Raw genomic sequence first — 24,748 nt, forward strand, 5'->3', positions numbered from 1 at the left:
GCCTTACATAAATTTTATCGAGAACTGCTAGCGCCGCAGTATGTGAACTGACCGAGTTTAGTTGCGTAGAGATTCTGTGGGTCACCCGCGCGTGCAGTAGATTTAGCTTCTGATCCTCTGTCGTTTCGGCTGTGCTCGCTTCTGCCAGGTCGGCCTTGAAGCACCGGATCCAGTGGGAGAAGATTTCTTTAGCCTCTGCATCCTGCGGGTCGAGTTCCAGGCTTGAGGGCCGATTCCATAATCGATCTTTACTGTTCTTAAGTTGATTAAATTGATGGAACCATCAATTCACCAGACACGTGTTTCCAATATGAATCTAGGCTTTATTCGACTTACTTCAGAGCCAGCCTGCTACCCGTTGATGAACTCTTAGTGATCTCAGGCTGACTCTGGACAAGGGTATTTATACAGCTGCACTAGGGGGAGGAGTCGTGGACGGAGCCAAGGGTGGAGCCCAGTACAAGTTCCTGAGTACTCCCAGAGCTACTCCCCCTAGTGGTAGGATAGCGCTACTGCGCTTACAAAGACAGTGTGAATTATCATATATACAAATATATATTACATTCACCACAAGTAGATAGGTTCTTGGAGATTGCATGATGCTGTCATTGAGCGCGAGGATTTAAAGTGTAGTGCAGACATCCTTTACACTGATGAGCGCAACATTAAAAGTATATGTTGATTTGAGATCTGTACGTCTGTTATACATAAAATGTTATTGGACCATCCCTGTGAAGTAATCCCTGCGCCATTATTGTCACTTAATTTAAAATCTGAATAAAGCTGGTTTTAAATGCATTTTACTTGGGAAATATATAGAGAACAATATTTATCGGATCCTACATCACAAAGCTTGTGGCAATTCTATCTACATAAGCAGGATCTTCTGCTTACACAAAGGTTACGATATCTTTACTATTGTTAGTACATCTGCTGTGATATTGCCAGATATGCTGAAGAGTGGAATATGGTTCCTGATGATTGCCATGGTCCTGCTTTGAGAACTCAGTTATATTTATCCCTGCTGTTGTCACTTGTTGAGCTCTGGAGCCTGTGCTGCCTTGGTGGTTTTGTGCTGAATTAGTCTGGTGCATACTGGTAATCAATCCTTGTCCCAACGGCTCAGGAACGGCAACAGTAAGTTAACCAGTGGCATTTAAATTGATCATCAGGACTTAAGTTGGGGCTGAAGTTCATACTTTAACAGATAAAAATATTTTTTAAGAATCTGGAATACAGAACTGTCATACCTGCTGTTTTTTGAGTATTTTTGCTTTGCTGCAGCGTGATTGGGCAATGTTTTCAAAGAGAAACTGAAATGCAGGAGAACAGGTCTATGAATTATGGTGAGTATCAAAAGTGGGGAAAATCATTTTGAGATAACAGACTTAGCCAGCGATGGAATTAATATACATACACAATAAACTGCAATGTTCACAACTTTTTATTTGATTCCAAAGAGACATCGACTCCCCCGTCCCACCCCAGCAGAAAGCAATGAATCCTGGTGTGGTATCGTTCTAGAGCTTGCTCAAGTGTCTAGTCAGGTGTGAGCATAAAAAATGTGCACATCACATCGCTCCCAAAATGCCACATAAGAGCTTCACTGTCGAGCCTGATCCTGTACTCACCTACATACGTCCCTATGGGGGACGCTGGAGTGCGAGGAGTGGCCCTGCTCGATTTTCTGCTCCTTCATTATTGCAGCACCATTAATGGTGCTCTAGCTGACAGCAGCTAACTTAACACAGGCCAGGAATTGAACCGGAGACATTCTAGTCTGTGTGAGTTGTGTTGCCTTTACCCATTGAGCCCACGGGACAATCTTGTAACAACAACTTAGTTATATAGCGCCTTTAATGCAATTGAACATTCCAGGATCATAGGAGTATTATCAAACAAAACATGACACCTGTCCACATGAGATGGTAGAGCATAATGACCAAGAGGTTAGTCAAAGAGGTTGGTTTTAAGGAGCCTCTTAAAGGAGCAAGACGAGGTGGACAGCTGCAGGAAGGGCATTTCAGAGGAAAGAAAATCTTGTGTTTATGTAGCACCTTATTACATCTCTCCAAATACTTCCCATACAATGAAGTTGTTTTGAAGTGCAGTTGTTTATTATTTAGGCAAATGCGACAGCCATTTTGCGCACAGCAATATTCCATAAACTGCAAAAAGCGATAAAAGATTGGTTTATTTTGATTGCATTGGTTGAGGGAGTTATATTAGCCAAGCCAGTGGGAGAATTCCTTGCAACTCTATCCTCCGCGGTAGCGTCGTTAACATCTGCCTGACCTAACAGAGCAGCGTCTGTTTAACACTCTGATAATGTAATATTCCTCACCACTATACAAATTGGTTGGTCTAGGTTAAAATCCTGGACAAGGGTGTGAACCTACAACCTTCAAACCTGGAGGTGAGTGCTGATTACTGAGCCAAACTAACTCTTAAACAGACACACGGATTAAGTTGTAATTTCATTTGTCTTTTTTCCCTTTAAAAACAATACTTTCCTCATTCTCCTCTCTCAGTTTCCACCCACCGAGATCCATACTATTCTGGAGGTAACTCGTTAGGAAGAGAGACACAGTTGGGTTTTCCCTCTGAAACTCCCTTCTTCTCTGTGGGCAAGTGGCTTGAAGGCTCTCTTGAATTACTGGGAATACACAATGTGATCAAGGACCTGAATCCTTAAACAAAGGGACTGTGCATTCAAACAATGGCCACTCTCAGCCATCAACCATGACCATAAAGCCCACGTGACTCAGTTATTTTTATGCTTTTATTTCCAACTGAATGATTTGAGCTGTGAGACTTTGGTAGGCTGAAGGCTTGGGAAAGAGCTGCTCCTGGAGGAGTAAATCCAAAGTCAGATACCAAGAACTTTCTATGAGGCCTATGCAAGACATAATGAGATAAAAACTTGAATGTACCTATAATAGTGAGCCAACATCCTGTGCCACCAAGCCATCTTGACCCCTTCATTTTGCGTCCCGTTTCTAACAATATTTTTAATAGAATTATTTAATACTTTACAGCAGTAAGATGCCCATATGATTGTCAATTAACATTGAAACAATAACTAGGAACAGAAGGGGGGAAAAATTGAAAGATAATTTTGACTGAATCACTAACATCCACAGTTTCTCCTCCCCTCTCAAAGGATTAGATTCATAGAATCATGTAATAACCACAATATGTTTGGTTTCTGAAGAAATGGAAACATTGTCATCCTCCTTGACATATCGTTTGGGCATGTACTTTACAACACTGGCTGTGAAATGATACCTGAACTCTTTGTGCATGAAGTTATAGAGAATGGGATTTAAAACACAGTGGGAAAAGGTGAGGCACTGCAGAAGGTCATAAAGGTAATAAACTAACTGGCCCACACCACACTGTAAAAACATATCCAAAAGGGAAAGAAATAAAATTATGTAAAAAGGCGTCCAGCAGAGCAAAAATACGATGATATAAGCATATATTATTTTACGGGTCCTTATGCTTTCTATGTTACTGGAGTCTTTCACAGCTCTTGCAGTGAAAACATTACTCACTATAATTATAGGCAAAGGGATAATGAAGCCAAAAAGTAAAGTAACAGAGTCTGTAACATACAAAAATGGCATACTGTCAGAGAAGCAGTAAAAATACACAGTTCCTAAAGTTTCAACATATATAAATTGTGGTATGGATAACAGCACGGCCACAGTCCACATACACACACACACCATCCTGCGGATTTGTCGGTCTCTTGATCCCTGGGCTTGGAGTGGGTATCGCAGTGAGACATATCCGTCGACACTAAAACAGGCCAGGAAGAAGATGCTACTGTACAGAGTAACAAAATATAAGAAGGTATCAAATTTACACATAAAGCTTCCCCAGATCCATTGGTAATTGTACAAAGTCTCTGTCATCCTCAACGGCATGAATAAAACTGCACACATGTCAGCGACAGCCATGTTAAAAATGTAAAGGTTGCTTTCTTTTCTGGATTCCCTCATCCGCCAGTTTATCCAAATAACAATTATATTCTCTATCAGACCTACTAGAAGAAAGAATAGGTAGAAAGAAAATGTTGATATGTCCAGTGCCTTGTAATTCAAATGAAACCCACAGAAGCAGTCATCACCATGGCACTCATCACTGTTGTTGGCATGGAAGCTGCTGTTAGGGGTGGCCATTTCAGAGTCCTCCTTGTGGAATCTGCAGAAACAAGAACCATTTGTAATACTTTCTTCAAAAAGTATTTTGTAAATACAGTATCCACGAGTTGCCTCAATGGCATAACTGCATTGCCTGGTTTGGTGCTAAAAGTAAATAAACCAGGAAAGTCCCAGATTCAGTCTGCATTGACTTTAGCAGCAGCATTGTTACAAGTGGCACGAGTGACCCCTGGACAATAAGCAACGAGTAAACTGGAAATGAAGAACAGGATCAAACTCAGTTGAGATGCCCCCTCAGTTGAATAGCTCTCCAATACTCACTGTCTAGCCCTGCACAACAAGAATACTCACCTGGGCAAGAGAACAGAAGAGTACATGAACCAATGCAACTGTTCTATATGCCTGCCTGAGTCATTGCTTTCAGATGTGGAAAAAATCAGCTTTTTCCCAGTCCTTGTTGTTTTCCTGTACTGTGTAATATCTTGCTCATCTCTTGTCTTATGTTTGATTGATTTCAGTAGCCATTTGTCTTTTTTTAAAGAGGCACTGGTGCCCCCCACCACCCGCATCCTCCAAAGACTGAACAATATCTTGACTGCATGGTGTGGTAGTAAAACATAGGACACTCGTAGGTTTAGTCCCACTCTCTGCTGAGTTAAGTGCTGAGCTGAGGCATCTGTAAAGGGAGCTACAAATGGTTTTAGCATTCCTTCACGCAAAGGCCAGTGGACATCTGGAACTTCCTCCCCCAAAAAACTGTTGAAGCCGAGGGTCAATTGGAAATTTAACAATTGACATCGATAGGTTTTGTCAAAAGTGTTAGCAAGCAAAGAAAAGAGAGGAAGAAATTGTAATTATACAGGATGTCCCAAAGTGTTTTATGGTCAATGAAATGTTGTCATTTCAGAATGACAGAATCATTGACATTGTTGTCATGTAGGAAACAGACAGGCAATTGCACACAGCAAGATCCCATAAAGAGCACTGAAATAATGACCACATTTGTTTTGAGTGTCAGTTGAAGGATAAATATTGACCGAAGGGTATTCCTCCGCTCTTCTTCAAAGCGTAGCCATGGGATCTTTTACGTCCACCTGAGAGGGAAGACAGGGCCTCAGTTCTTCAGTCTCGTCTGAAAAGCAGCACCATAGTGACCAGCACCCACAGAAATACATGTTGGCAAGAGTCAACATCTTCAGGAGAGGGAGGAGAGGGAGGAAAAAGAACCACTATCTTTGTGCTTAGGAAGGAAAACAACACCTTCATCACAATATTGGAGTACAGGAATAGTCAGGAGGGAGTTGCCTTGGGAGCCCTCAACATTGACTCCGAACTCCATGAATTCTCATGACATCAGGTCAAACATGGGCTGATTACCACCACTGCATGCCCCCCACCCGCACCCTCCACCCCTCAGCTGATGTATCAGTACTCCTCCATGTTCACTTGGAGAATGCTTAGAGGGTGACAAGGGTACAGAATGAACTCTGGGTGGGGGACTTCAATGTCCATAATCAAGAGTGGGTCAGTAGCAGCACTGCAGACTGGGCTGGCCAAGTCCTAAAGACATAGCTATATAAAAGCAAATTACTGCGGATGCTGGAATCTGAAACAAAAGGGAAAATGCTGGAAAATCTCAGCAAGTACGGTAGGCAGCACGGTAGCATGGTGGTTAGCATAAATGCTTCACAGCGCCAGGGTCCCAGGTTCAATTCCCGGCTGGGTCACTGTCTGTGTGGAGTCTGCACGTCCTCCCCGTGTCTGCGTGCGTTTCCTCCGGGTGCTCCGGTTTCCTCCCACAGTCCAAAGATGTGCGGGTTAGGTGGATTGGCCGTGCTAAATTGCCTGTAGTGTCCTAGAAAAGTAAGGTTAAGGGTTGGGTTACGGGTATAGGGTGGATACGTGGGTTTGAGTAGGGTGATCATTGCTCGGCACAACATCGAGGGCCGAAGGGCCTGTTCTGTGCTGTACTGTTCTATGTTCTAAGTCTGGCAGCATCTGTAGGGAGAGAAAAGAGCTTTGACAAAGAGTCATCAGACTCAAAACGTTAGCTCTTTTCTCTCCCTACAGATGCTGCCAGACTTGCTGAGATTTTCCAGCATTTTCCCTTTCGTCCCTAAAGACATAGTTGCTAGATTGGATCTGCAGAAGGTGGTGTGGGAAGCAATAAGTGGGAGAAGATAGACATGACCTCATCCTCACCAACCTGCCTGCCGCAGAAGCATCTGTCCAAGACAGGAGCATTAGGTGTGACCATCGCACAGCCTTTGTGGAGGCAAAGTTCCATCTTCACTTTGAGGATACATCGAGGATACAGCACAGTGAGGTAGCAAAACCCAGCAAGAAAGAATGGGGGGCAGCAGCGAAGGTGGGGGGGGGGGGGGGGGGGGGGGGAAGAGAAAGTAGGGAGAACAAAAAAGGGGAGACAGAAGGGGGAAGAGATAAGAAAACAAAAACGGGGGGGCCGGAGGTGGGAGCAGCTGGGGAGACAACAGTGGAAGTAACCACAGCATAGAGAGAGAACGCAAAGATAAATGGGAAGGAGAAATGAGCAATGGCCAATGCCAAGGCAACTGCACAAAATCATTTAAAAAGCATTTACCCCCTCCACCCTAGGTAGATGATCTGTAAAACGGAAAGAATAAAAGAGAAAAGACCCCCCACCCCCCAACACACACACACATACACACCCGTCTGGTTATATTTCATAGATCCTATGTTTTGCTTTGCAAGGTATATACCCGTATTTCTAACTTGTATAAAACCCAATAAAAACATTTTTAAAAAAGGACAGTGTCCTCGGCCCAACCAACTTCTGCTGCTTCATCAATTTCCTTTCTTCCATCATAGGGTCAGAAGTGGGGATGTTTGCTGATGGTTGCACAATGTTCATGGCTCCTCAGATACTGAGGAGTATCTGAGCAGTTCATGTCCAAATGCAGCAAGACCTGAGAAATATCCAGGCTTGGGTATACAAGTGGCAAGTAACATTCGTGCCACACAAGTACCAGGCAATGACCATTTCCAACAAGAGAGAATCTAACTATTTTACATTCAATGGCATTAGCATCGCTGAATCTCCCACTATCAATTTTCTGGGGGTTACCATTGACCAGAATCTGAACTGGACTAGCCATATTAATACTGTGGCTACAAGAGCAGGTCTGAGGCTAGGAATCCTACGGTGATTAACTCGCCATCTGACTCCACAAAACCTGTCCACCATCTACAAGGCACAAGCCAGGATTGTGATAGAATACGCTCCACTTGCCTGGATGAGTGCAGCTCCAACAACACTCAAGAAGCTCAACACCATCCAAGACAAAGTAACCCGTTTGATTAACACCCTATTCACAAACATTCACTCCCTCCACCACTGATGCACAGAGATAGCAGTGCAATCTATAAAATGTACTGCAGGAACTCACCAAGATTCCTTAGACAGCACCTTCTAAACCCACGACCACTACCCCCTAGAAAGACATGGGCAGCAGACACATGGGAACACTACCACTTGGAAGTTCCCCTCTGAGCCCACATCACCCTGACTTGGAAATATAGCGGCCGTTCCTTCACTGTTGCTGAGCTAAAATCCTGGAACTCCCTCCCTAACAGCACTGTGAGTGTACCTACACCATGTGGGCTGCAGTGCTTTAAGAAGGCAGCTCACCACCACCTTCTCAAGGGGCAATTGGGGATTGGGCAACATATGCTGGTCTTGCCAGTGATGCTTACATCCCATGAATGAATTTTAAATGTTCATGTGAAACAGTGACATGTTTCACAAGTTAATTGTGTCATTACTTTTGAGCAAACAATAAAAATCACCTAACATGCTGACTTTGGCCACCTATTATTTATCCCCAACCACAATTAGGAAAAAAAGAAAAAAACAAAGGATTAAACTAAGGCAGTAATCCAGTTCAATCAGAAAACTCAGAACTTGGCTTGTGAATGTACTACCCCCACCATAATCACTGAACTACTCAGCAGGTCAGAGAGAAAACATGTTACAGGTCAATGAGGGGCTGGTTTAACTCACTTGGCTAAATCGCTGGCTTTTAAAGCAGGCCAGCAGCACGGATCGATTCCCGTACCAGCCTCCCTGAACAGGCGCCGGAATGTGGCAACTAGGGGCTTTTCATAGTAACCTCATTGAAGCCTACTCGTGACAATAAGCGATTTTCATTTTTTTTCATGACCTCGCTGACAACCTGTAACCTTCACTCTGTTTCCCTCTCCACAGATGCTGCCAGACCTGTTGAATATTTCCAGCATTTTCTGTTTTTATTTCTGATTTACAGCATTTGCAGGATTTTGCTCTTCAAAAAAACGTTTTCTTTTATTTTCTACTGAAAGGAAGTGAGTGACTCACAATCTAAGACTGAAGAGAGGCAACGTGCCTTGCTATACATTTCTTTATCTGTAAAGCTAAAGAAAAAGTATTATAAAAAGAGCTGTCATCATTTGTCATGAATGTTTAATCAAATACTTTTCCTTCAACTTCACACAGAGTGAAATGGAGTTTGCTTGCTGAGTAAAATTGCCTTTCTCTCTGTGGGGCTAGCAGAATGGAAAATGCTGTGAGAAAAGGTGGGATTGACAGTTTTATTGGGACAAGGTTGCAGTTCACCCTGTGTAGGCGGGCTCCTCCAAAAGGCATATTACCCACAGATGTACAAATCAGACGATTCCTGGTCTGTGCTGAGGTGGGTGATCTGTGTCAGAGAAGAGTTGCAATAATTGGTCTCAGCATAGTTGGGCAGGAAAGGACGAAAATTAATCAGGCTCTGACTAATGATCAAATTACTCTCTGCTGAAAAGAGCAAGGGCAGGATTCTCATTCCCGCCGGGCGCACCCCCAGGATTCTCAGTTTTGCCAGCTGGCCAATGGGAGGCTGGATTCTCTGCCCCACCACCCCATATTTCTACCCTGACCCGCCGGCGTGATTCTCCGTTACGCCGACCGGTCAATGGGGTTTCCCATTGTAGGCAGCCCCGCGCCGTCGGGAAATTCCTGGGCTGCCGGCGCAACGGAGAATCCCAACAGCGGAGAAATGTGTGGATGTTTGGTGAGCACTGGATCACGCACGATTGTGATGGTCTCCATTGTGGACTAGCCTGCTGAACCTTCCTGCCCAGACCAGCACATGAAAAAACTGCCACTTGTTTGAGGTACCAGAAGAGCATTCGCATATCTAAAATTCTAGCCTGGCATTGAAGTCAATGCCTTAAGGAGAGAAAAGGGGGGATGACACGATTAATTTCTGCTAGGGACAGGTGGTTCTCCTGCCTGTCCACTGTAACTTCAGTGTAAGAGCTATGGAATCACCTGAAAAAGATCACCGATGAATACGGGATGGATGGAGAGTCCTTCATGGAAATTCACCCCCCTAAAATGTACAAAATATTTCAGGTCTGGATTTAAGAGAAACAAAATGAATGAGGAAATAAAAGATACTTTAAAGGGATTTAGACAGGCTAAGTGAGTAGACAAGGACATGGAAGATGGAATATGATGTGGAAAAAAGTTATCCACTTTGATAGGAAAAACAAATGCAGAGTATTTCTCAAATGGGAGAGATTGGGAAGTGTTGATATCCAAAGAGTCCTGGGTGTTCTTGTTCATATGTCACTGAAAGCTAACATACAGGTGCAACAAGCAAATGGGAAGGCTAATGCTACGTTGGTTGTCACTGAACAAGGATTTGAGTACAGGAGTAAGGAGGAATATACTTACTGGCCATAGAGGGAGTGCAATGAAGGTTTACCAGACTAGTCCTGGGGTTGGCGGGATTGTGTTATGAGGAATGTTTGAGGAGACTGGGCCTGTATTCTCTAAATTTCAGAAGAATGAGAGGTGATCTCATTGAACTGTACAAAATTCTTACACGGCTTCACGGAGTGGATGCAGGAAGGAGGTTTCATCTGGTTGGGGGCCGCCTAGAACTAGGGGACAGAGTTTCAGAATAAAAGGTAGGCTATTAAAGACTGAGGTGAGGAGGAATTTCTTCATTCAGAGGGTGGGAAATCTTTGGAATTTTTTACCCCAGAAGGCTGTAGAGACTCAAACATTGAATATGTTTAAGACAGAAATTGATAGATTTATGGATATTAATAGTGATCAAGTTGAATAATGGAGCAAGCTCAAGGAACTGAATGGCCCCTTGCCCCTACTTCCTATGTTCCTATGAATTGGGTAGGTATTTATTTTGTGCCGTAAAGGTTTTAATTAAATCAATTTTGATTTTCACTTCAGCATGAACTGAAACTGCTGTAGAAAAAGACGTTTGCAGTTTCAAGGTCAACAGATTTTGTTTTCATTAATCAGTGACACAACTAACTGTATCTCGCTCCATCTCTCTCTACTAAAGACTTCATTTTGTCATCGTATTGTACTAAACCTTGCTGAGTTTCTTCAAAAGGTTAATAGTGTACTTTTCCTGTTATGGAACCTATTGCAATGTACAGTGTAAAAAATATATAGAGTATATCTCATTACAATCCCTGTATTGCAGAAAAAGTACCTCTTAAATTATTATACAGTAAGAAAGCCCTCACTAACCTGAATAAATGTTGCTTGTGCCTTGCTGAATGATTTGTTCCAACAGTAAAAGAACCTCTCCAAACGATGACTGTTCAGTCGTGAGGTTCGACATTTATTGCTGTGCGGTGCAGGGAGGAAGGAATATGAGGGGAGATTTTGCAGTAAACAGGAAAACATGAGAGTTATGATATGCAACCAAAGGTCAAGGAGCATAAGGTGTTGTAAGATAATGGACATTTTGTTTGGCTTTTGCTTTGAAAGGTCAGCATCATTACTTTCCAAAATGAGCCAAATAACTATTAACTGGCTAATTGTGCAATGAATAAAGCCAGGGACAAAATCGACATAGGAGGTTGTTTTGTTTAAATACAGGGATAAATTGTGTTGGGGATATTTTCAAAATGAAGGTAGTTTAAAACTCTCCAATTTGTTAATGTCCCGAAAACTTAGTAAGAAGTGTTCAACATACTGTGTGGCTTGGCATTGAGGTATACAGATCAGGTGATCCATTACTGGATCTGTGGTCTGTTTTGCATTAGTTGGTCTCAACTGAGGTGTCAATAGAGTTACACTTGTCAACAGGTCCCCTAAACTGAGAAAAGGGTTTGACTCGGTTGTGGTTACGCCTGTGATAAAATATCCTACAAGCACTGGAGGGCTGCTATTGCCCATAGAATTGTATTCAGCATGAGTCAGTGGCTTCGTGAGAGTGTGAGTGAAAAGTGGAGAAAGAAATAAACCTCTTCAATGTGACGGGGAATATTCACTATTCTATCTTCTAATCTATTCCGGTCACTTAGGGGCCTTTTCCTGCCCATCCTCAATTTTTAGTCTGGTGTGTGCTAGATAGATTGGGGGAGGGGGGAAAGACAAAAGTTCAAATCCTAAATCTTGTGTGGGAAGTAATGGGGGTGGGGGAGCGCAGCTCCGTCCTTTCTGACTGGGGACACCCTTCCATCCAGGATTGGTCACCTATGAACCTCCCCCCCCCCCCCCCATTCCTTTTTAAAATAAATTTAGAGTACCTAGTTATTTTTTTCCAATTAAGGGGCAATTTAGTGTGGCCAATCCACCTACCCTGCACATCTTTGGGTAGTGGGGGTGAAACCCACGCAAACACGGGGAGAATGTGCAAACTCCACATGGACAGTGACCCAGGGCCGTTATCCGAACCCAGGATCCCCCCTCCCCCCCATTCCAGCCTATCCCGATAACCCAATCAGCATCTCACGACCCTACGCTTCACGGGACACTTGCCACTTAGTTGGCCTCCATGTCCTGATACTTAGTCCCAGGCATGTTGCTGCAGTGCCTCTTCTGGCTACTGCAGCATTGTGCCTGGGACCATCCCAGAGCACCATGCCATGCAGCAGGTTGTTTGACTGGGAAATGACTCCTATGTTCACCATTTCATCCAGTTGCTGCTGTACTTTCTTATTCAGGGAGTGGGAGACTTCCCGTGGAGTGAAAAGGAGCACTGGTGCAGCAACATCCCTGAGCGTAATCCTGTGTGCAGTTTTCAGACAGCCTTGTCCTGTGATGAGCTTTGAAAACTCTTGTTCATATTTGGAGCCAGGCCTTTGTTGGTTGACCTCATCAATCCATTGCAGCAGGTTGAGTTTGATACAGGCATTGTGGCTTAATAGAGAGTAGGCCTGGTTGTGGATGACAAAGACTGTTGTTTGCATAGTTTTGTCCTTGTACCTCAGAGTCACCTACAGGATGCCATTGACTAGATTCCTCCTGTCAAGTGAAGTGGAGTGTCCGTTGTTCTGTTGCTAAGTGTGCTTTTACTTAATTGCTCTGTTTTAATAACCTTTGCTCTAGAGTCGCCAGGTATCTTTCTGATACCACCACGAGGTTCAAAGCCAAGTGCTGATCAATAACTCAATACACCAGTTAGTAAGTTTCAAATCAAAACACATTTATTATACACACAGTCAATTACTACTCATGCATAAAACTCTACTTACTAGACTATCACTAACACTAAAGGCCTATACTTAGCTTTTGCAATGGCCCACCAGGTCAGAGGAACAATGGCCTTTGTCCGGTTCTGAGTCTGCAGGTTTCAAAGCTGGTATGGAATAGTAGCTAGGAGCGCCTATCTCGTAGTGTGCATTGACTGGAGACTTACTTGGTTGGTGCAGCTGCTAGGCAGGTCTCTCCTTGCTGAGAGTCACGGTCAAGAGTTCTTTGAGAGCTGCCAAGAAGAACAAACTGAACTTGGGGACTCTATTTTATAGTCCCCAGGGGTTTTGCGCCCTTGTGGGCGGACCCCGGACCTGGTCCCAATCAATTGGACCATGTCCCAATCGTTTCAATCGATTTCTGTGTCTTTGTGTCCGTTGGCCTTCCTTTGTCCTGGCTCATGCTGGCGCCGGGGAGTCTGGTTTGGTCCCGATCGCTTCAATGTATCTAATTGTTCCTGGGGATTGCTCATTAATATGTAGATGGCTACTGGTTTTGGTTCTGTAAGTCTTAATACACAGGAAACCTTGCACCTGCTTGTTTCTTGTGCCTGGCCAATTTTCCCTGTATTCTTTGCGGGCATCCATTTTGCAATCGGGAAGTGGCCACCCCAGGTGGCTACACTTCAAAGCCAGAGGCTGCAGTTCCTTGTGTGACAGGACTGTCACACTGGCACCGGGATATCATTTAAAATTTGTTAGATGACCATTTACCAGATGTCAGCATTCCAAAACTCACCCAAGAAGCATGGCTATATCTTCTGGGTTTTTGGGCTCAGCCTTGTGGGTTATCTTTGGGATATTTGTGCAATGCTCAGGTTTTGACTTGCACTGTTTGCCAAAGTGTCCCTGTCTGTTTCAGTGGAAGCACTGGGCTGTACCTACAGGACACGGATCTCTTCTGTGAGGGTGCTTTGCACTGCAGCACTGGTAAGGTTGTTCTGTGTGTTCAGGAATTGCATTCCCTGACGCGGATTGTCCCTGTGTCTTTGTGAATAGGCTGGACTGAGGGTTGGATTCTGCTCCATGTTTATTCTCCCTCCTTAGGTTTGTCCTGTGTTGCTTGTGTAGCTCAGACTGTTTAACTATCTGGATTGCCTTGTCTGGTGTTAGATCATCTTTTACTTGCAGTTCTGCAGCATATTTACTGAAGTCTGGAGCAATGCTGTCACTTAAAAATATATTCTTTTAAAGACCCGTTTTGTGACTGGTCTGGGCTTTCCGCAAGTCCAAGTTGAGTTGGAAGTGGGGAATTGTGATTCATATAAAAGATCTATGATATGATATTTAAAGTATGGGTACAGCTTTAACGGCTTCCAGGGTTTCAAAATGGCGTTGCTGTTCATTGCAGTACAAAGGATTTCCCATGTCTACTGATTTTGGCAGGCTCCACAATGTGGCAGCGGCACCCTTCTGAAAGAAACATTTGTAACATTGGCTGTGTGGAGCAGCTATCTGCCAACTTATTCCATTCAATAATTTACTGTTGCGAGTAGTGAGACGCTCAAATTAGATTCATAGAGGTCTACAGCACAGAAAAGGCCATTCAGCTTCAGTTGAGAGCGGTTTCAGGTCAGAATTTCCATTGGAGGTTTTCTTTACCATTTCAGCATTTTGATCTGGAGCTGCAACCATGTTGGAATAGTGTTAGTTGCAGAACATGTCTGTTAAAGAAGTCTTCATAGTCTTCTGGATGTTAACAGCAAGTCTTTATTAATTACTCATTGCTATATAGATACAAACAGTAAAGGGTACAGGCAAATAGCTATCTCCAAGTCTAGGTCTTAATATGTCTCTGCTCAACACCATACTAACTCTAGGTCTGCATTATATGCCGTTGTACATCTCCATGTGGTCATAGAGTCATACAGTACAGAAAAGGCCCTTCAGCCCATGAGTCTCCACCAACAAAACAACACTAAATGCACACTAATCCCACTTTCCAGCACTTGGACCATAGCCTTGAATGTTATGACATTTCCAGTGCTCATCCACCTACCTTTTAAATGGTTGTGAGGTTTCCTGCCTCTACTATCCTCCCAGGCAGTTCCAGACTCCCACTATCCCCTGGGCAAAAACATTTTTCCTCAAATCCCCTCTAAACCTCCTGCCCTCACCTTAAAATTATGCCCCCTTTGTTACTGACCCTTCAACTAAGGGGAACAGCTGCTTTATATCCACCCTGTCCATACTCCTCATAATCTTATACACCTCAATCATGGTAGCACAGAGGTTAGCACTGTGGCTTCAAACGCCAGGGACCCAATTTTGATTCCTGGCTTGGGTCACTGTCTGTGTGGAGTCTGCACGTTCTCCCTGTGTCTGCGTGGGTTTCCTCCGGGTGCTTCGATTTCCTCCCACAATTCCCGAAAGATGTGCTTGTTAGCTGAATTGGACATTCTGAATTCTCCCTCCGTGTACCCGAATAGGTGCCGGAATGTGGCGACTAGGGACTTTTCACAGTAACTTCATTGCAGTGTTCATGTAAGCCTACTTGTGACACTAATAAATATTATTATTATTAATCAAGTCCCCCTCCCTCAGCCTTCTCTGCTCTCAAGAAGACAACCCGAGCCTATCCAGCCTCTCTCCACAGCTCAAATGCTCCATTGCAGGCAATATCCTGGTGAATCTCCTCTGCATCCTTTCCAGTGCAATCACCTCCTTCCTATAGTGAGGTGACCAGAACTGCACACAGTACGCCAGCTGTAGCCTAACCAATGTTTTGTACAGCTCCAGCATAATCTCCCTGCTCTTATAATCTATGCTACTAGTGTACCGTATGCCTTTTTAACTACCCTATTAACCTGTCCTTCTGCCTTCAGGGATCTTTGGATAATCATCCCAAGCTGTTGCTCAGAGCTTCCTAATGTCCTGCCATTCATTGAGTCCTCCCTTGTCTTGTTACTCCTTCCAAAGTGCATTATCTCGCACTTTTCAGGGTTAAATTCCATCTGCCACTGATCTGCCCATCTGACCAACCCGTCTGTACCTTCCTGCAACCCAAGACCTTCTTCCTCACTATCGTGTCATCTGCAAACTTACTTATCATCCCGCCCACATTATCCTGTATATAGTTTATATATATCACGAACACTAAGGGACCAAGCACTGATCCCTGTGGTACGTGACTGGACACCAGCCTCTAGTCACATGAACAGGCTTCTACCACCACCCTCTGTCCCCTATCACTAAGCCAGTTTTGGATCCAACTTGCCAAGTTACCCTGGATCCCATGTGCTTTTACCTTCTTTATCAGTCTCCCATGTGGGACCTTGTCAAAGGCTTTGCTGAAATCCATATAAACTACATCAACTGCACTATCCTCATATATTTCTAGAATATCTTGGGATTCTCCCTAATCTTATCCACCACTGCTTTTTCATGCCCGCTCTTTGCTCTCCAAATTGCTTTCTCAAGTTCCCCCTATATAATCACTATGGCCTCCACTGAGTTGCTCCCTTTGTACCTCACGGTAGCATGGTGGTTAGCATCAATGCTTCACAGCTCCAGGGTCCCAGGTTCGATTCCCGGCTGGGTCACTGTCTGTGTGGAGTCTGCACGTCCTCCCCGTGTGTGCGTGGGTTTCCTCCGGGTGCTCCGGTTTCCTCCCACAGTCCAAAGATGTGCGGGTTAGGTGGATTGGCCATGCTAAATTGCCCGTAGTGTAAGGTTAATGGGGGGATTGTTGGGTTACGGGTATACGGGTTACGTGGGTTTAAGTGGGGTGATCATTGCTCAGCACAACATCGAGGGCTGAAGGGCCTGTTCTGTGCTGTACTGTTCTATGTATCTATGTACCTGCTAAAAGCCTCTCTTTTCTTATCAAATCCTGAATATTCCTAGACATCCAGGATTCTCTGGGCTTGTTGCACCTTGAAGGGAACATGTTGGGCCTGTACTCCCCTCATTTCCTTTTGAACACCCCCCCCCCCCCCCCCCCCCCCACTGCTCTGCTGTAGAGTTCCCCAATCTACTTTGGCCAGGTTCTGTCTTAGTTTAATAAAATCTGCCTTCCAAGATCATTTTTTGCAGACAATCGTTTTCCTTTTCCATAACAAACTTGAATCGTACTGTGTTGTGGTTACTATTACTAAAATGCTCCCCCACTGCCACCTTCAAACACCTGTCCGGCTTCTTTCCCCAGAATTAGATCCAGCACTTTGCCATCCCTTGTTGGAGCTTCTGAAGACATAAAAAGCTTTCCTGAATACATTTCAAAAAAACTGTCCCCTCTAAACTGTTTACACTATGACTATCCCAATTAATGTTGGGAAAGTTGAAATCTCCTTATATAATTACCCTATTATTCTTATTTTTAACATACCTCAGTGAATTGTCTACACATCTGCTCCTCTATTGCCCTCTGACTGTTTGGGAGCATATAACACACTCCCAGCAATGTGACTGCCCCTTTGTTATTACTCCCAGCAATGTGACTGTCCCCTTGTTATTACTCCCAGCAATGTGACTGCCCTTTTGTTATTACTCCCAGCAATGTGACTGTCCCCTTGTTATTACTCCCAGCAATGTGACTGCCCTTTTGTTATTACTCCCAGCAATGTGACTGCCCCTTTGTTATTACTCCCAGCAATGTGACTGTCCCCTTGTTATTACTCCCAGCAATGTGACTGCCCTTTTGTTATTACTCCCAGCAATGTGACTGCCCCTTTGTTATTACTCCCAGCAATGTGACTGTCCCCTTGTTATTACTCCCAGCAATGTGACTGCCCTTTTGTTATTACTCCCAGCAATGTGACTGCCCTCTTGTTATTACTCCCAGCAATGTGACTGCCCCCTTGTTATTACTCCCAGCAATGTGACCGCCCCCTTGTTATTACTCCCAGCAATGTGACCGCCCCCTTGTTATTACTCCCAGCAATGTGACCGCCCCCTTGTTATTACTCCCAGCAATGTGACCGCCCCCCTTGTTATTACTCCCAGCAATGTGACCGCCCCCTTGTTATTACTCCCAGCAATGTGACCGCCCCCTTGTTATTACTCCCAGCAATGTGACCGCCCCCTTGTTATTACTCCCAGCAATGTGACTGCCCCCTTGTTATTACTCCCAGCAATGTGACCGCCCCCTTGTTATTACTCCCAGCAATGTGACTGCCCCCTTGTTATTACTCCCAGCAATGTGACTGGCCCCTTGTTATTACTCCCAGCAATGTGACTACCCTCTTGTTGTTACCCACTGTGAAAATCAAATGGACCATCATCACAAGTCCACCTACACATATCACTTAACAATGGTAGTGAGATTTAGGATTTTCAGTCAGGCTTGCAGCGTGGCACATTTGTGTGTACTGGAAGCTACATTGATCAATACATAGGGCCCTACTCTTTGAAGACAGAAAGAACATCTCGTCTGTTTCAGCTAAACAAACTAAATGACAGCCATTTGCTGGTTCCTGCCTCGGGGCAATGTCTTGCTCAGAGTCAAGCTGCCTGATTTAAATTTCAAACACTGCTTGGCAGTTAACTGTCTGTCACTGTCAGCTGGTGCATTCTCTATGGCAACATCTCTACCAATCAGAGTCCACTTGCCAACCAATCACATTCTCTTCTCATACAGTATAAAATTTGTTGTCTCCCTTGGATTTCTATTCTTGCAAAACGTCCTGACAATGTCCAAAACAAAAAGTTTAACAAAAATATGTCATGGTACCTTTGTTGACTCTCTGATATAAACTATTCAATGAGTCGTCTTCCCCTGTTCATTCTCCATGGTCCTGTAAATGTTTTCCTTTCAAGTGTATATTCAATTCTCCTTTGAAAATGATTATTCAATCTGCTCCCACTGTCCTTTCAGACTCGGCATTACTACCATAAAAAATATACATTTTATATCTGATGAAATGTGAAAACACGATTGACATAATTTGTAAAACTGATTTCTTATCATGTTGCTTAAGGGAAATTGGAGATTGTGTTTGAAAATTGAGGACTGTGTGTTGCAGTGGAGGATGTGCTATTGTAGTTGTGTATTGTTAGTGTTTTTCTGAATGGACATGTTGGTTAAATACTAGGAAAATAAATATATAAATAAATAGATTACATTTGAGAGATAAACTATATAGAAATTTAAATGTGTAACTGAAAAATGACAAACTTGCAGATGGGAAGATTTTATTTAATATACAAATGGAGTGGAGGTTAAAATAAATGTATTAAACATGTGAAATTGTACATCAGAATGTATTTACTTATATCCATATAGAAAATCTGTGAAGAGTAAACATTTATATATGTCTAATTGATTTAATTGCATGAGTATTTGAAGGTCGATATACTTGGATCTCTCTTTTGCTACATTCTGTTCAAAATCTGCTTAGGATGTACTTCCTTTCATGGTTATATTTCCCAAAGTGTAATGCATCACATTACATTGCATTGTATATTTGATCAGGCACCTACATGTTTGTGGTGTATCGTAGTCCTGCCAGCACTGCGATGGGACCACATAATCAGCTCCAAGCCGTGGATGGGAGGGCACATCGGAGGCAGAAACAAGAAGGGAAAAGGGAGGCTGAGGCATGGGGAAGAATGTAGAGGCAAATATACAGAAGCAGAGAATGGATTTTGTCTTATTGCAAGTTAAAACCAGGACCCTGAACCATCCCAAACCAATTTATTGGGGCATTCGGGCACAGACCAAAAAAACAGGATGTTGGGAACATTAAATAAGAAAGCATGATCATCACAATAAGAGTTTTTTTGATGACTTGGGGGAAAAAAGGATTTGCTGAGCTTTGGAATTAATAACTGAACAACCTTTCAATGAACTTCAAACGCCTGTTGTGCACTTGGCATTTTATTCCACATCCTGTCTCCTGTGGATTGCTGTTTACTGTAAAATGCTTCCTCGTGTTCTTTCCTGTTTTACCCTCAACAAGAAATATCAATCAATGAAGGATTCTGAAGGAACAGAAAGTTACTGCGGAAACACGAATATCAACATCAGCTGGAGGTTTCTCTTAGAACAAGTCAACCTTTCACATACATAAACAGACAAGGCAACTGAAGGAGAACTTGATCATTTATTCCAATCAATGTTTGTCTTTATTTGGGCTTTTTTATCGTGAGCCATTAGCACTGTTGCACTTTGGGTACTGGGTCCCTATCTGGGACAGAAACCTAAGAGCAGCTGTGCTCCTGCAGTACATTGGAACTGAAGGGGACAATTCAGACTTGAGTCTGTTCTGTGCTTAATTAGATTGTGGCAACTCTGTACCTCAACTCCATTTATCCATCTTTGATACATATTCCTTGATATAATGTGGTGGAGAACCTGGTCAAACCAAATTAAGGCCTCATGTTTCATGTCGCAATATGCAGAAGTGCACCCTAACATTATAATGTGGCATTTGTGTTGACTTTGCTCTTTTTTTACAGCAACCATTTTTAGGCAAGGGAAGCTCCAGGGAACTGGAGTTCATAAAGTAGTTTAAAACTTTGAAAAACATTTTTTCAGTATGTCCAGTACATTTTAGTGCAAATTTGTTGTTATTACATAATTGTTTCCACTTTTTGACATTTCTTTTTTTTAAAAAATAATTGTTATTGGAATTTATTGAAAAATATATATCAACAAGAAAATAATAACAATAATAATAATAAACACCCCCCTGCACCCGTAACAACGCATATAACAAACCCCCCCACCCCAATGAACAACAGAATAAATGAACAATAAACCAATTAACTTAAACATTATCCCCCTCCCCCTCTCCCTCTCCCCCTCTCCCCCTCCCCCTCCTCCCCTCCCCCCCCCCTCCCCCCCTCCTTACTCTCGGAGTCCCATGCGCCCAAACAAATCCCAGAATGCTACTGTTCACCCTCATAAAAAAGGCCCTCGGAACGAAAATGGGGAGGCACTGAAACAAAAACCAAAACCTCGGGAGCACCGTCATTTTAACGGACTGTACTCTACCCGCCAACAACAACGGCAGCATGTCCCACCTTTTTAATTCCTCCTCCATCTGCTCCACCAACCTAGTAAAATTGAGCTTGTGCAGAGCCCCAGGTACCTAAAACTCCTCACTGCCCTCTTTAGCGGGAGCCTACCAATCCCCTCCTCCTGATCTCCCGGGTGTACAACAAACAGCTCACTCTTGCCCAGGTTCAATTTATATCCCGAGAAACTCCCGAACTCAGCAATAATCTCCATCACCTCCGGCATTCCCCCCACCGGGTCTACTACAAACAACAGCAAGTCGTCCGCATACAGCGACACTCGGTGCTCCTCCACACCTCTCACCAAACCCCTCCACCCCCTCGACTCCCTGAGAGCCATGGCAAGAGGCTCTATTGCCAGCGCAAAAAGCAAGGGGGACAGGGGGCACCCCTGCCTCGTCCCACGGTGGAGCCTGAAGTACTCGGACCTCCTCCCATTTGTCGCTACACTCGCCATCGGGGCCTCTTACAGGAACCTCACCCATTTAATAAACCCCACCCCAAACCCGAACCTCTCCCACAAGTACCCCCACTCAACCCTGTCAAAGGTCTTCTCCGCATCCAATGCCACCACAATCTCCACCTCTCCTTCTGCTGCCGGCATCATTATCACATTTAGCAGCCTTCGCACGTTAGTGTTCAGCTGCCTCCCCTTCACAAAACCCATCTGATCTTCATGTATCACCCCCGGCACACAGTCCTCTATTCTAGTGGCCAAGATCTTCGCCAGCAACTTGGCGTCTACATTCAGCAGTGAAATCGGCCTGTATGAACCGCACTGCAAGGGGTCCTTATCACGCTTCAGGATCAGGGAGATTAGTGCCCGAGACATCGTCGTGGGCAGAACACCCCCCTCCCATGCCTCGTTAAAGGTCCTGACCAACAGGGGGCCCAGCAGGTCCGCATATTTCTTATAAAATTCAACCGGGAACCCATCCGGTCCCGGCGCCTTCCCCGACTGCATGTGGCCAATCCCACTGACCAACTCCTCCAACTTGATCGGCGCCCCCAGTCCCTCCACCTGCTCCTCCTGCACCCTTGGAAATCGGAGCCTGTCCAAAAAATTCTTCCACTGTGTCTCCGCCTTTCTGGTGGTCAATAACGCAAACTTGGCCTGCAGGCTTCGCCGTTCCCCCAGCAATCCCTCCTCCGGGGCCTCGGCGTACCTCCTATCAACACTCAACAGCTCCTCCACCAGTCTCTCCCTCTCCTCCCCCCTCTCCCTATGGGCTCGGATGGAGATCAGCTCCCCCCTAAGCACTGCCTTCAGAGCCTCCCACACCATCCCCACCCGGACCTCCCCAGTATCATTGACCTCGAGGTACCTCTCGATACATCCTCGAACCCTCCTACACACCTCCTCATCAGCCTACAACCCCACGTCCAGACGCCAAAGCGGGCGCTGGTCCCGCGCCTCCCCCATCTCCAGATCCACCCAATGCGGAGCATGGTCCGAAATCGCGATAGCCGAATATTCGGCCTCCTCCACCCTCGGGACCAGTCCCCTGCTCAAAATAAAGAAATCAATGCGGGAATAAACCCTGTGCACATGGGAGAAAAAGGAGTACTCCCGAGCTCTCGGCCTCCCGAACCTCCAGGGATCCTCCCATCTGGTTCATAAACCCCCAGCCTGTCCTTGAACTAGAACGATCCAGTAGGGGATCCAGCACTGTATTGTAGTCGTCCCCCCCCCCAATGATCAAGCCCCCCACCTCCAGGCCAGTAATGCGGCCCAACATACGCCTCATGAAACCAGCATCATCCCAATTTGGGGCGTACACATTAACCAACACCACCCTCTTCCCCCTTCAGCTTACCGCTCACCATCACATATCTGCCGCCACTATCAGCCACAACCTCAGACGCCTCAAACGCCACCCTCTTCCCCACCAGGATCGCCACCCCCCGGTTTTTCGAGTCGAGCCCGGAGTGGAAAACCTGCCCCACCCACCCCTTCCTCAGACGGACCTGGTCCGCCACCTTCAGGTGGGTCTCCTGGAGCATGGCCACGTCCGCCTTCAGATGCGAAAACACCCGGGCCCGCTTAACCGGCCCATTCAACCCCCTCACGTTCCACGTAATCAGCCAGATCAGGGGGCACCCAGCCCCCCTCTCCCGTCGACTAGCCATAACCCATCGACTGCTCGCCCCTGGCCGGCACCTATTCGGCCTGTTTCCCACGGCAATAGAACCTCACCCCGACCCCCCTCGAACTCCTCCCTGGCCAATCCAGCAGCAACCCGGTATCTCCCCCCCCCCCCCCCCCCCCCCCCAGGCTAGGACCCTCCTAACCGCGACTCTCCCTCCACTGTACTCCCGTGAGCCAGCTGACTTCTGCTGACCCCGGCAGCTCCCGCTCTAACTCCGACCCCTCCCGATATGAGGTCCCCCCTCCTCCCCTGCATCAGCTCCTGGGCACCGCTTTGGCGCGGGAAACCCGGTCTAATAACCACGCCCCTCGTCACCAGCTCCACCCCCTCGTCCCGCAGCGCGGGAAACCAGAGAAAAGCCTGCGCTTTCACACTGCCCCACCCCACCAATGCAGCTCCCAAACCGCAGTCCCAACCCAGTACAAACAAAGACACAGATCAACCACAAACCCCAGTACCCCCCTTAGAACACAGAACCATAACCCACATCGTCCAAAAGCGAGAGAGAAAACAAAAACAAACAGAATAACCCGCTACAGCATAGACAATGATACATGAATAGAATAGAAAAACTCCCACAGCCCCCAATCTCTAGTTCGAGTCCAGCTTTTCAGCCTGCACAAAGGCCCACGCTTCCTCCGGGGACTCAAAATAGTGATGCCGGTCCTTGTAGGTGACCCACAGGCGCGCAGGCGGCAACATGTCGAACTTCACCTTTCCATGGAGCACCGCCTTCGTCCGGTTAAACCCGGCTCTCCGCTTGGCTACCTCCGCACTCCAGTCCTGGTAGATATGCACTACCGAATTCTCCCACTTACTACTCCTCACCTTCTTGGCCCATCGGAGAACACACTCCCGGTCACTGAACCGATGGAACCGCACCAGCACCGCCCGCAAGGGGTTCATTCGCCTTAGGCCGCCTGGCCAGCACTCTATGGGCCCCCTCCAGCTCCAGAGGCAGATGGAAGGATCCTGCCCCCACCAGCGAGTTCAACATCACGGCCACATAGGGCGGCAGGTCCGACCCCTCCAGCCCCTCCTCGAGGCCCAGGATCCACAGGTTCTTCCTCCGTGACCGAAGCTCCATCTCCTCGAACCGATCTTGCCACTTTTTATGAAGTGCCTCGTGTATCTCCACCTTCCCCACGAGGGCCGAAACCACCTCCTCGCGCTCAGAGGCCTGCTGCTGCAACTCAAGTATCGCTGCACCCTGGGTTGTCTGGGACTCCAGCAGCTTACTAGTCGTCACCTTCAGGGATTCCAATAACTCCCCTTTCAGCTCCGTGAAATAGCGCAGAAGGGCCGCCTGCTGCTCCTCAGCCCACTGCCTCCACTCCTCAGGGGCTCCACCGGCCGCCATTTTGTCCACCTTCCCCCGCTTTTCCAGGGGAGCTGCTGCCGTTTTTCTCCTCGCCCCACTTCGAGTCCGAACCATAAATCCCAGGGGGTTTTGCTCCAGACCCCTTTATCCACCGGGAATCGTCGAATCACCGCCGTCTGGGGCCCTTAAAAGAGCCAACAAGTCCTTTTAAAGCGGGAGCTGCCAACCGGAAGTCCCCACTTTTTGACATTTCAATACTTAATAAAGAAAACATTGCAGACATCGTAAGTTTGTTTGTAAACTACATCAAATAGATCATAGAATTTACAGTGCAGAAGGAGGTCATTCGGCCCATCAAGTCTGCACCGGCTCTTGGAAAGAGCACCCTACCCAAGCCCACACCTCCACCCTATCCCCATAACCCAGTAACCCCACCCAACACTAAGGGCAATTTTGGACACTAAGGGCAATTTAGCATGGCCAATCCACCTAACCTGCACATCTTTGGACTGTGGGAGGAAACCGGAGCACCCGGAGGAAACCCATGCAGACACGGGGAGAATGTGCAGACTCCGCACAGACAGCGACCCAAGCCGGAATCAAACCTGGGACCCTGGAGCTGTGAAGCAATT

The 24,748-nt window shown here is 45.8% G+C and overlaps 1 protein-coding gene across 3 annotated transcripts in view; it reads right to left on the reverse strand.

Annotated features, from left to right (window-relative positions):
* LOC119958234 (G-protein coupled receptor 182-like) overlaps positions 1-24,748 on the reverse strand; it is a 52,836-nt gene that overhangs the window by 17,196 nt on the left and 10,892 nt on the right. Inside the window, exons 1-2 of one of the 3 annotated variants that reach the window (XM_038786646.1) lie at positions 10,735-10,826; positions 1,427-4,209 (exon numbers count right to left, since the gene is read on the reverse strand). In XM_038786646.1, the coding sequence (XP_038642574.1) occupies positions 3,180-4,187 (1,008 nt within the window). In that variant the 5' untranslated portion in view covers positions 4,188-4,209; positions 10,735-10,826 and the 3' untranslated portion in view covers positions 1,427-3,179. Of the gene's footprint in view, positions 1-1,250; positions 1,314-1,426; positions 4,210-10,734; positions 10,827-24,748 lie in introns of those variants that run through there. The other 2 variants (XR_005458982.1, XM_038786645.1) reach the window with 2 other exon arrangements.

The sequence above is a fragment of the Scyliorhinus canicula genome, chromosome 28, assembly GCF_902713615.1.
Source record: "Scyliorhinus canicula chromosome 28, sScyCan1.1, whole genome shotgun sequence".
In the NCBI taxonomy this organism is placed as follows: domain Eukaryota; kingdom Metazoa; phylum Chordata; class Chondrichthyes; order Carcharhiniformes; family Scyliorhinidae; genus Scyliorhinus; species Scyliorhinus canicula.